This window comes from Syzygium oleosum, unplaced genomic scaffold (genome assembly GCF_021117445.2).
Source record: "Syzygium oleosum isolate NSW1041296 unplaced genomic scaffold, Sole_v2.1 Sole_v2.01, whole genome shotgun sequence".
Taxonomy (NCBI): domain Eukaryota; kingdom Viridiplantae; phylum Streptophyta; class Magnoliopsida; order Myrtales; family Myrtaceae; genus Syzygium; species Syzygium oleosum.
The window spans coordinates 22,121,615-22,134,107 of NW_026607485.1; the positions used below are offsets into that span (position 1 = coordinate 22,121,615).

The 12,493-nt window shown below is 41.1% G+C and overlaps 1 protein-coding gene across 1 annotated transcript; it reads right to left on the reverse strand.

The window, feature by feature from the left end:
* Positions 1 to 5,902: 5,902 nt before the first annotated feature.
* LOC115690662 (pyruvate kinase isozyme A, chloroplastic) lies at positions 5,903 to 10,954 on the reverse strand. The gene is made up of 6 exons (XM_030617094.2): positions 10,120 to 10,954; positions 8,249 to 8,339; positions 7,948 to 8,141; positions 7,676 to 7,797; positions 7,098 to 7,576; positions 5,903 to 6,563 (listed from the first exon to the last, which is right to left on the reverse strand). The coding sequence occupies exons 1-6, from the start codon at positions 10,699 to 10,701 to the stop codon at positions 6,262 to 6,264; spliced, it is 1,770 nt and encodes a 589-aa protein (XP_030472954.1). The 5' UTR covers positions 10,702 to 10,954; the 3' UTR covers positions 5,903 to 6,261.
* Positions 10,955 to 12,493: the final 1,539 nt, after the last annotated feature.

Sequence of the window (12,493 nt, forward strand, 5' to 3'; positions counted from 1 at the left end):
ATTAAAGAAGAAGGTGACTGAAGCACCTGTTCTCGTGCTTCCTGACTTTAATGAGATTTTTTAGGTGCATTGTGATGCTTCGGGTGTTGGTATTGGGGGTGTCCTGAGTCAAAAATGTAAACATATAGCATTCTTTAGTGAGAAGTTGAATGAGGCGAAAATGAAGTATTCAACTTATGATAAAGAATTTTATGGTATTGTGAGGAGTTTAGAGCATTGGAGACACTATCTTATTTCAAAAGAGTTTATCTTATTTTCTGATCATGAAGCCTTGAAATACATCAATGGGCAGCACAAATTGAACGCAAGGCATGCGAAGTGGGTGGAGTTCCTTCAAGTTTTCAGTTTTTCCATCAAGCATAAAGCGGGAGTGCTAAATAGTGTGGCAGATGCATTGAGCAGAAAACACTCTTTGCTGTCTACAATACAGGTAAAAGTTCTAGGCTTTGATACTTTTAAAGATTTATATGTTGATGATCCTCATTTTGGGGATATCTGGAGGAAGAGCAAAACGGAGCCTTTTCAACAATTTCAGATCGTGGAGGGTTACCTATTTAAAGGTAATAGATTATGCGTTCCTCAATGTTCTTTGAGGGAATCTATTATTATTGAGGGATATGCAGGCGGTTTAGCTGGGCACTTTGGCGTGGATAAGACGAAGGCCTTGTTGAGTGAACATTTTTATTGGCCTCGGATAGAGCGTGACGTGACGCGTTTTATAGAGAGGTGCAGGGTATGTCATGTGGCAAAGACCAAGAGTACTACTGCTGGACTGTATATGCCTCTACCTATTCCAGTTGCACCGTGGGAGGATGTCAATCTTGACTTTGTCTTGGGTTTGCCAAGAACGCAGCGAAGTAAGGATTCAATATTGATGGTTGTCGATAGGTTCTCGAAGATGGCCCACTTTGTCCCGTGTAGCAAGTCCTATGATGCTTCACAGGTTGCTCGATTGTTTCTGCAGGAGATTGTTAAGATGCATGGAATTCCTAAGTACATAACCTCATATCGTGATGTGAAGTTTGTGAGTCACTTCTGGCGCACTCTTTGGAGGTACATGGGCACAAGTTTGAAGTTTAGTTCCTCTCATCATCTTCAGACTGATGGTCAGACAGAAGTTGTCAATCGAAGCTTAGGGAATTTGCTGCGAAGTTTGATTGGAGATAATTCGCGACAGTGGGACTTGGCATTGCCTCAGGTAGAATTTGCATATAACAGATTTGAGAATCGAACTATAGGCAAGACTCCTTTTGAGGTGGTTTATGGGCGTAATACAATTACTTCATTGGATCTCACGCCGATACCAGTTCTCAAGCAATTTAGTTCGGAAGCTGAAGAACATGCAAAGCATATCAAAGAGCTGCATTCCCAGGTCTATAATCAGATCAACAGGCAGAACATGAAGTATAAGCAGCACGTGGATATACGCAGGAAAAGAGTCATCTTCAAGGAAGGTGATCTAGCTTGGATTCATCTTAGGAAAGAACGATTTCCAGCGGATAGATTTGGCAAGCTTCAACCTAGAGCTGATGGACCCTTCAGAGTTTTGGAGCAAATTAGAAACAATGCTTACAAGATCGATTTGCCGGGTAAGTATAATGTATCTGGAACTTTTAATGTAGCAGATTTGTCACCTTACTACGCTGAAGAGGAAGAAGATCCTGAAGAGATTGACGACAATGAAGACGAAGCAGATTCAAGGACGAATCTTTCTCTAGCAGGGGAGGATGATGCACCTAGGAGACCGGCGGACCCGTTATGCGACTAGACGAACCGACGGGCTCAAAGTCAACGATCTTGGATTGAGCTCAAATTTGGTCGGCTGAAGAGAAACGGTGTGCTAATCAATACAAACGGCCGTTGGCCGTGACTAACGATAGATTTTCGCGATTCGGGGTCGTTTAGATGGGTTTTTCTATTATTTTAGTAATTTTTATGGGTTAATTTAGTAAAGGGCAGTTTCGTAATTTTGCGTTTTGATGTTTAGGCTGCGCATGACAACGATTCTATGCCCGGGAACAGATTCTGCTCAGAAATGATTCTTTTTGATTCGTGCCCGGAATTGATTCCGAGCATTTTAAGGCGTTTGTTAACGGCCCAAAATTCCATCCCCGGAATAGAAAAAGAATGTAAATGCGTTTGGTAACGCCACAGAATTTCTTTTTATTAATAATATTTTTAAATATTTTAATATTTCTTTCTTTTTTTTCTTTTCTTTTTTTCTTTTCCTCCTTCTTGGCCAAAGCCTGCTCGCCAGCCATGACCGGTAAAATATTTTTTTTATTAATAATATTTTTATTAAAAGTATTTTTTCTTTTTTTTGGCCATGGCCTGGTCGTCGGCCATGATCGGTAAAATATTTTTTTTATTAATAATATTTTTTATTAAAAATATACATTTTTATTTTTTTGGGCCATGGCCTGGTCGCCGGCCATGGCAGGTAAAATATTTTTTTTATTAATAATATTTTTTATTAAAATATTTTTATTAAAAATATATATTTTTATTTTTTTTGGCCATGGCCTGGTCGCCGATCATGGATGGTAAAATATATTTTTTATTAAAATATTTTTATTAAAAATATATTTTTTTCTTTTTTTTGGCCATGGCCTGATCGCCGGCCATGGCCTGTAAAATATTTTTTTATTAAAATATTTTTATTAAAAATATACATTTTTTTGCCATGGCCTGGTCGCTGGCCATGGCCGGTAAAATATTTTTTTTATTAATAATATTTTTTATTAAAATATTTTTATTAAAAATATATATTTTTTCTTTTTTTGCCATGGCCTGGTCACCGGCCATGGCAGGTAAAATATTTTTTTTATTAATAATATTTTTTATTAAAATATTTTTATTAAAAATATATATTTTTTCTTTTTTATGGCCATGGCCTGGTCGCTGGCCATGGCCGGTAAAATATTTTTTATTAATAATATTTTTTATTAAAATATTTTATTCTCGTCAGATCCGGCGAGGGCGGTCCTCGGGCCGGACATTAGAAGCTAAATTAAAAACCAAGAAAAGGAAGAAGAAAAAAAATTGATTCTCAAAATTGTTCCTAATCAAGAAGCTACTTTTTTTTATTCTTGATTCTCGTTTCAAATCGATTCGGGAACAATTTTTGACAAAATTGTGCCCAGAATCAAAAAATTAAACAAACGCATTTCTGTTCCCAAACTGATTCTGGGAACAAAAGAACAGAATCAAACACTGTTTGGCAAGTTGTCATGCGCAGCCTTATTAATCCTAGTAGGGTTAGGTTTTGAGATATATAAGCTTGTTTTAGGGTTTCGTTTGAGGGGACTTTGGATATTTTTTATTGTTAATCGATTGAAAGAACAGTTTATTCCTCATTGTCGTTTCGATTCTTCTGTTTAGCTTAATTTCTTTCGCACTTCGGCAACACATTCCTTCACTCTCAACTGTCACGTTTGGGTCTTCAAGTGAGACTTCAAGGACATGATTGAATTAAAATGAAACGCAGATTATAATATACAAACAAAGCCTAAATAGTAAAAAGATAAGGATTGTAAGGTTGTTTCATATGCAGAACCAAATACGCTAGGTCCTAAAGATTAGTCAAGACATTTAGAACTGCTAAATCAGAGTTTGGTAAGCAAGTCACGCCACCCGTCCGTCTCTCTGAGCGATCAAAATTGCTTGCATGACTCAGGAACCGATTCATCAATTGGAAGAGGATTTGAAAAGAAGAGGCAGTTGTTGGGTCGACAAGTTTCTTCTTTGCATATCGAAAGGGTCAACAGACATTAAGATCTGGACATTTTATAGGTTTCTTGCTGGCTGGTAAGCGTAGAAATGGGCATTCCTGAGCACTTCGCCCCTTGTTTTTTAGAAAAGAAAAGGTCAGATGGGTTAAGTGAGGAAATGATCCCAGGGAATTTTATAAGGTTGGAGTGCCTTGCTCAAGTCTTCAAACGCTTCTGTTTGGGCGCTTTGTCTCCACCAGTCAATGACCAGAGTTGTTCACGAAGTTAGTGAAAGCATTGAATAATGCCTTTGATCGAACAAAATACAGTACTATTATTTTCTAGTCGACAAGAAACTCGCACGTCAATACACATCATATGTGATGTACACATGATGGAGCAAACCATTTGTTCACATGTCGAAATTAAAACGCAAAGTTAATTTTCATTGATAACGTAGAAGTTATTAGTTCGCCTCAAAGCATCAGCAGCTTATCAAATTTACGAATTTTTTTATGACATGGGCTATCCTTACTGAATGGGTGAATTAATTTTTATAAATACACGAAAACCACCCGTCCACATGTATCGAATAAGACTTCACTCATAAGATGACAAACGTGGTCCCACGAGGTTAATATGAGCGGGAGACACTGCTATTCGAATCGAGATTCACTGTATCCCAACCCAACAGTCAATTACTCAGTCAAATGAAAGGCTATCATGATCCTAGTGAGAGATAACTTCAGGAGTCATCGTGTGAATGCAAAACATGCAAAAGACTCGTGCAGCTAGATGTTGACTGTGTACTTGTTCTTGTATCGAAAAATGGGTATGACTCATGGCACGCAACGAATGCACATTGCTGCACGAGTTTGTACAACCAATTTGAATGCCTGACTTTTGGAGAAAAACACCTCCATAGTCCATGAATGTCTGCTTCTATCAATGGGCAATCAAGCGCATGGAACCAAATATTGCAAAGCTGTTGGAGATAGATAACTAGAGCAAAGCGTGAACTACATAAATCAATGCAGAATAATAAGGAGATAGAGTGCAAGCAACTTCGGCGTCAGCATATCTCCAAACGCACCCTTCTTGGGCATTGGCGCATCCTGTTTGACCTCGTCGAAATGCACCTTATCGCGTACGGTGGCGGCTCTTGCCCTCGCTCGTTTTTCTACGACTGTGAAGTAGGTCAAGGCTTCTATGTTATGCTATGTTCTTTTGGCCAACAGCTAAAGTTGGCCCCCCATCGGATTTCTCAGAAGATATACAATCAAGCAAAATTGGACGTATTCACACTTCATTATGACGTTGACCCCATAGATTGCTAAAGCTTAATAATTAGAATGGTGAAAAGGTGGTTGCTATACACAAACAAAACCTGCACATAGCCAACTTCTATTTTGTGGGTGTAAGAACACTAATTTAATTAAAAAAATAACCATTGACTAAGTTTTACAGAGAAACATTTCTGGATCCCCATGTGTGGGAAGCCCATCAGTGTGCACTTCCATGTATATATGAGCTTAAGCGAGAAACCCATTGTCTAAGCCCATGAACAAACCTTGCCCATCCTGAACAACGCAGATATCAAACTTTTGTTTTTCTTGGTGGTGCGTGTTTCATGTATTTTTCCACTGGTTGTCCTGTCAGAGTTAGAAGCAAGCACAACTTGCTGTTAATGAACGTGTATTCCCATATGGTTATGCTGTCTTAGCTAGCAGATTTTGTGAGTTTGTGTGCTTAAGGTAAAGTTCCAAGATCGGTTCAACTGTACAGAGTAACCACCATCTGCCTACAGGCCTTCTGCATCAGCTGAAGACACTACGCGTCATCAAATACCCTAATCTGGTGACTTAGATATGGTAACGGCAGTTTGCTCCATAACCTTTTGTAAATCACATAGTGGATTGCAAACGCGAGGAGCAAAAGGGGATGATCGTACTCAGGTTCCAACACTTGCAGCCTCAGCTACAGAGATTCTCAGAGTGTTCCTAGTATTAGAGTCTAGTCGGTCCAAAGAACTTTTGAATCTTCCTTGAGTTCTCCTCAGCTATGGTTCGTTTAAAAGGTTCAAAATCACCATCGACACAACATTCTCTTCCGAACTCTCGAAACCTCATATTGCATGTACAATACTACATCGGTATCTCCAAAATAGGTTCATTTATCGCAGATAGTAATGCTTAGTTTAGGATCCCTCGGTACAGTATTCAATAATTAAGTGAGGAAGAGAGTCTTACATTGTCCGGTATTATCAAACCAGGGAAAAAAATGGAAACAATCGCTCCAACTTCCTGCTCGAACTTTGCAACCAGGACACATAGCTTATCATTATCTCTGCTGAGCATTGTCAGCAGCTCAAAGCCAAGCAGGAGATTCCAGAACCAGCCTCAGGCTCAAATGCATACAAATGCAAAGCAGGATGAGCAAACATCAGAAAAAGGAACTTCTTGACGGCGACCCCGTCGTTGAAACTCTGATAATCATCGTAATCCAGAATTACCGCTTAACACAATTTACTCGCACGGAAAACAAGTTCTCTTCAGGGTAAGTTCATGACTTGAATAGACTGCAGCATATCGGAAACAGCAATGACAAGATCACCCGATTTGATCATCCCCCTGGCCTTGAGAAGAGAGAATGTTTTATTGAGGTTGCTTTCCATGTCATCGGAGAAGCTTAATCTGAACGGTATCAGACCCCACTGAAGGTTCAGACGCCTCCTCACTGATGTTGTAGTTGTGAAAGCAAAAATTGGGCAGTCAGGTCGGCATCGCGAGAGGAGAGACGCCATGTGCCCGGATGTTGTGTAGACAAAAAGTGCATCCACCCCCAAATTGTTGGCTGCAAAAAAATATATAATATAACTCATTAGACATAAAGGACCAGAAAAGCATCTCTTTACAACTACGGAGAAGACATTGGTACAGTTTCAAGGTCAACATTGCAATTGTCAACTATGTTCCAGAACAAAATAGATAATGGCACAACAGTATTTGTGACAACAAGAAGAATCGCCAAAAGAATGCCAAAAGAATAATGCAACAAAGTAAACCAACGTCTGATGACATGGAACAGGTATCCCCTCCAAGTTATTCTAGGGCAAAGTTTTCACTTAAGCTTCATTCGAATTTCAGTAATCAGAAGCAAAGCAAAGTTATGAATGTCCTATCTTTCAATGGAGTACAGCAATGACAAGTGATATTAATTGACAACACAAAGAATAGATATACGCTATACACACGACATCTGTCAAAAGTTTGCTGTCATGGATGTATCTATGAAGTCCTACAGCCTTTACTTTTTTCAAGAATCTATGCCCTCATTTGCCAAGCATTGAAAGTAATTGTAGAGAAGAGCTAAGCCACAATTACTCACCCATCTTGGCAGCAGAAATGCATATCTCTTCCGAAATGTTGTCTGCAAATGAAGATCCTATAGGTGGAAGTTCCATAGCTTCATGGCGTTTCTCATCCCTCCACCACTTTTCTATTCTCACACTGACAGTCCTTAAGACCGTCAATGCCTTCTCTGGGTACTGACCCATGGCTGACTCACCAGAGAGCATCAGAGCATCTGCTCTCTGTCTAACTGCTTCTGAAACATCTGCAACTTCGGCTCTAGTTGGTGTAGGGTACTCAATCATAGATTCGAGCAATTGAGAAGCAACAATAACTGGTCTATTAAGCTGCCTGCAGACCTGAACAATTTTTTGTTGAGCTGACGGGACCTGCTCAAGTGGTATCTGAGCACCCAAATCGCCTCTGGCAACCATAGCTCCATCTGATGCTAGTATGATCTCTTCTAAGTTCTTCAATGAGTCAATACTCTCTATCTTTGCAATGACAGAAATGTCCCTGCAAAATTGAGTGAACAAGACATGCAATTGGCCCTTCACAATACAAATTACATATAACTAATTCACTATACATGAGTCGCAAGGTATATGTTCTTACGCATCACGAGAGCGGGCAGCAATGTAACTCTTAAGATGAGTTATAACATCAGCAGACTTGACAAATGATATCGCGATAAAATCAACACCCTCGGCAATCCCAAAATCAATGTCCAGCCAGTCCTAAACATGAGACATTCAACATAGGTTTAGGTTCATCCAACAAACGATCAATATTTTGTTTGACATCAATATTTGGATGGTAACTTATCCTTTTTCAGTTTTCAACATTATTTGTCAGCATAAAACAAATACATAAAGACAGAGGTAAACCTTTGAAGAAATTGTCGGGAGCATTGCATTACGTTCCCGAACTAGACTACCATTTCTCCAGAAAGTCAAATTAGCTCGTGGAAGCAAAAGTCCTGGATCAGTACATAGACATTTAACATCTGGACCAATTTTCTCGATCACTTCAAACCTCACCATTCCACCATCCACAAGGAGTTCATCCCCAACCTTCACATCTGTGAATTTCAGCAGATTAACAAAACAAAAGCACAGTAAGCAGTGCATGATCTCACAGAAATAACAATTGTTTCTTTAATGAACGAGATTTTCCATAAGTTATTACCTTCGGCAAAACCATCATAATTCACAATGATGGTTCGTTCAGGGAGAGTGGAATCAAAAGCCCTCACACTAAAAGTCCATATTTCACCGTCCTGACAAAAGCACAATCAGTTAAAGAAAAGTTCTTTTACAAGCAATGCCATCTGCCACAAAAACTGCAAACTGATCAACAGTAAAAGGTTATAACACCACTCTGTGGAACTATTTTAATCCAACTGTTACTACATGGAGAACATTTCAAATTTAACTCTTTCCTCTAGGTATATGAGCAATCACTTAAATCCAGGCCGAATCTTTTGCATTAGGCCACTGTAGAAGGTCCAATTGTGACTACTACAAAAAAGATGAAATTTTGACAGGCTCAAAGGGCATGAAAAACACAGTAGGGCCACAGTTCAGAGAAAGAGAGAGGCATATCACCTGAATATTAGCAGAGTTCGGATAAAAATTCAGCAAATAAAATTATATGCAGAAGAGTGTCAAACGTAAACTAGAGAAGAATATTATCTCCAAAGTGGCCAGACAAATAAAATAACAAACTTCTTGGAATGCCATCCTGGTTGGTAGCAAAGTGTGAAGATATACAATATTTGACAAGACAGATTATAATACAGCAAGCAGGTCAAATTTTCAAATCATTACAAGCTTTTTGGTCCTTGGAAGAAGTCAATTACAAGAGGAAGAATACGGGGCATTAAAACCCCAGAGGACAGCTTGCTCAGAATGGCATCAAGGACTCAGACTCACAGAGAAATTTTATTTTATTTTTTGGTCGGACTCACAGAGAAAAGTTGGAAAGCCCTTACTATGACGATTTTTTATAGCTTGATCGATATATCAGAAGATGACTACTCTTAGCCACGTTATTGGTTAGACTGCTTAGTTTGGATTTTTCCACTTGATGTTTATCTCTGTCCTATTTTTCCATATCCTTCCTCCAATACTTCGTAATGTATACTTTCTGTGTGAGTCTTTAACTTGGTTCTGTTTCAATAAAGTGCTTTTCATTCCCCCTAAAAAGCCCTGTACACAGGATAAGCAGCTTGCCCAAGGCGAAAGATAAGAATTATCGATCAGCAAAGAGACCATTGTTCAGCATAAAATTTCACTCCACAAATACAAGCAGCTACCACTGAAAGAACAACGGAACCTAACAATAAGAAAGCAAAAACGTTCACATTGTTCCTATGAAGCATGCACCCAACACAAGCACAAAAGCACGCATAAGCAAAACTCCGTTTCCTAGTCAGTCTGTACTAAGTCCTATAAAAAAGCCCTTGCATTGAATCAGCACCAATGCAATTTCAAGTATGATGTGCACATATTGGGTGTAAATTACAATAGAGGACAGTGTAGTCCCCCGTCTTGCCCTTGACTCGGCGTTTGATTAGAGAAAAGTTATGCATCATCAGATACCTATCAAGTGCATGCATTAATTGGTAGAGTTCCATGATTGAGTGAAAAATCATGCCTTGACATCTCAGCAAGAGCACATTAGTTCACATGTCACCCGGGCAAAGGTCTTTGCATCGCGGAATTTACTATTCCTCACAAATTTTATGCATGTGGGTTGCACTATATGGAGAACAATAGAAACGTAGTTTCATCAAGTCCATTCCTTTTTCTTTTTCTGGAAACCTGAGGTATCACAATCTTACGCAAATATGGTCAGAGAATACAGAACCAAAGCATGTGAAACGAATGCACGAACACCCATTTGCCCACCAAACAACTACAACTAACTCAATCAAGTCCAAAGTTCCAAAACTCCAGTTCAATCAAGCTTCAACTCAGCATACCTTAACAAGTCACACCATTTAAATGATAAATGTAAATTCGATCAGGAAAAAAGAAAGGAACCCACAAACGAACCTCGGCTTTCGTGGAAGCAGCCCCACCAAGATCGCCCATGTGAATCTCACTTCCTTCCGTGTCCATCATCACGGCGACGGCGTACCCCTTCTCCTCGTTGAGCCGCCGGACGCGCTCGATGACGCGGCGGTGCCACTCCCGCGTGCCATGGCACATGTTGATCCGCGCCACGTTCATCCCCCCGACCGCGAGCGCCTCCAGCTGCTCCGACCCGCACGTCGCCGGGCCGATGGTGCACACCAGCTTCGTGCGCCGCGTGCTCCGGAACCCGTTCTCCTTCAGCTCGGCCTCTGTCACCGCATCCACCTCGATGGCCGCCGCCTCGCCTCCGCCGCCGGCGAGGCGGGGGGGCGGCGAGGAGACCGCGGCGGCTCCGGTCCCATTGTCGGACACCAGGACGCGCGGAGCCGACGGGGACGGCGGGATGGGTTCGGCGGCCGAGGCTCTGACGGAGAGGCCGGGGAAGGCGACGGGGAAGGGGCGGACGGTGGTGGGAAAGGACGGCTTGGGGTGGTGGCTGGATTTGGTCAGGAAGGCCACGCTGGGCGAGCCGGCGAAGAACTGGAGGGACTGCGCCGCCATGGTAGGAACGGGACGGGACGGAACGGAACGGAACGGCGAGGCTCCGAGGGGGTTGGGGAGGTAGCGCGAGAATGGAGGGCGGCGATGGGTGGTCGGAGCTGGTGATTGTTGAAGGAGGAGGAGGAGGAGGAGGAGGAGGAGAGGACGCGAGAGGAAGGCGGAGTTGCTTATGGGTTTTTTGGGAGAGCGGCGGAGTTTACGAAGAGGGGAAAGGAGAGAAACAGAGGAGCGCCTGCTTTTTGGCCCGTTTCGAGCTTTGGGAGTGTCGTTCGGGGGAGCGATCGTTGGAGCCTTGAGGGTCGCGGGGCAAAGGGGTCGCCGTTTCGCACCGAAACGACCCCGCGAGGGGCCGGAAAGTGCGATACGAAGTTAGGGGCGCGCATGGCTTCGGGGTATATAATGAAGAATCGGAAAACAAGTCCGTTCCGAGTTCAAACAATTGAGGAACGTGTTCCGAAAGATAGATTCTATGCCCCAGGCGACCTGAAACCTGAGACAAGTCTTTGTGTTTTTTCTTGTTCGATGTCTCCACGCAATCGTGACATATTCCACGACGCCCAATGATGAGCGTGTAATCTAAAACTACTAGTCTAAACTTTCATTTCCGGCGATATCCATAATTGAGATTTTTACTTTATTAATGTTTTTATATTCTCATGTGTTTAAATAAGAGTTGTGGTCGATGAATTATAGCGATAAAAGGTGGTTATTAAAAATGATGATTCTATGCAATTAAATGGAATCTGGATAAATCACGGAACCTGTTGCAATCGTTCAATTAAAAATACAGGATTGAAATCTGTGATGGGGTAGTTTCCGACGGCGGTGTTCTAGGTGGAACTTGAACTAACCCCGGAGCCGCTCACCCTCAATATGGACATGCGGGAGGATGCGGAGGCTTAAGCCACGTGGCGCATGGCTATTGGACTGATCTGGAGGGATCAACCTAGGGGGAGTGTGGGGGCCCGGAACAATAGGGACGGTAGGATCATACGACCTTTTTCTTGCCTAACGATATTTTCTGCTTTTCTTTTATTTTCTTTTCTTTTGGTGGATTTCTAGGTATCCTTTTTCCGTTTTTGTTTTGACTTTTGGGCAAACCTCAGATTAGGAACGGCTTTGACGAGCGAGTGGTTCGGGTTTGTTATTACAAGGAATTCGACCCGTTTCGAACTAAGACGGACCTTATATAGATAGCGCTTTTCGAATCGCAAGAGACGAGTTCAAAATTAATTTTGCAAATATCCCGAAACTCGAATTCGATTGTCATTTTATTAGAATATTTTTACTCTTACGAAGGATGTAATGTCACTTATATGACTATATATACTCAATAACAACAAATCTTGTTCCAAATTTTCTTTTCACTTTTTCATTTCATTCGGATCCTACCGTACACGTACTTTAACTCTTTTAATTCTACTCTCATGAAACTTACACAAAATGTGTAAAAATCGATACGTTAGGTGATAAGACTTAATTAAAAGAGCTACATCATACGATAAAAAGATTTATTAGTGAGAACTTTTTATTATTTCTAGCATTGCTCATATGCGAATAGTTCCCCTACCAAATGTGGAATCTAATCCATACATCATTTGGTCTTTGCCGTCGAATACCAAATTCTTCGTTATTATATTTTGGCTTTGCTTTTTATTTATTCTAGAGTAAGAGGAAACATGCCATAAAAAAGCAAAACATCTAGATTTTACTGGACTTTAGTTTACTCATGAGATTATTCTATTCCACGATCCAATCCAACACTCATCCTTCGTAAGGATGGGATTCCTTA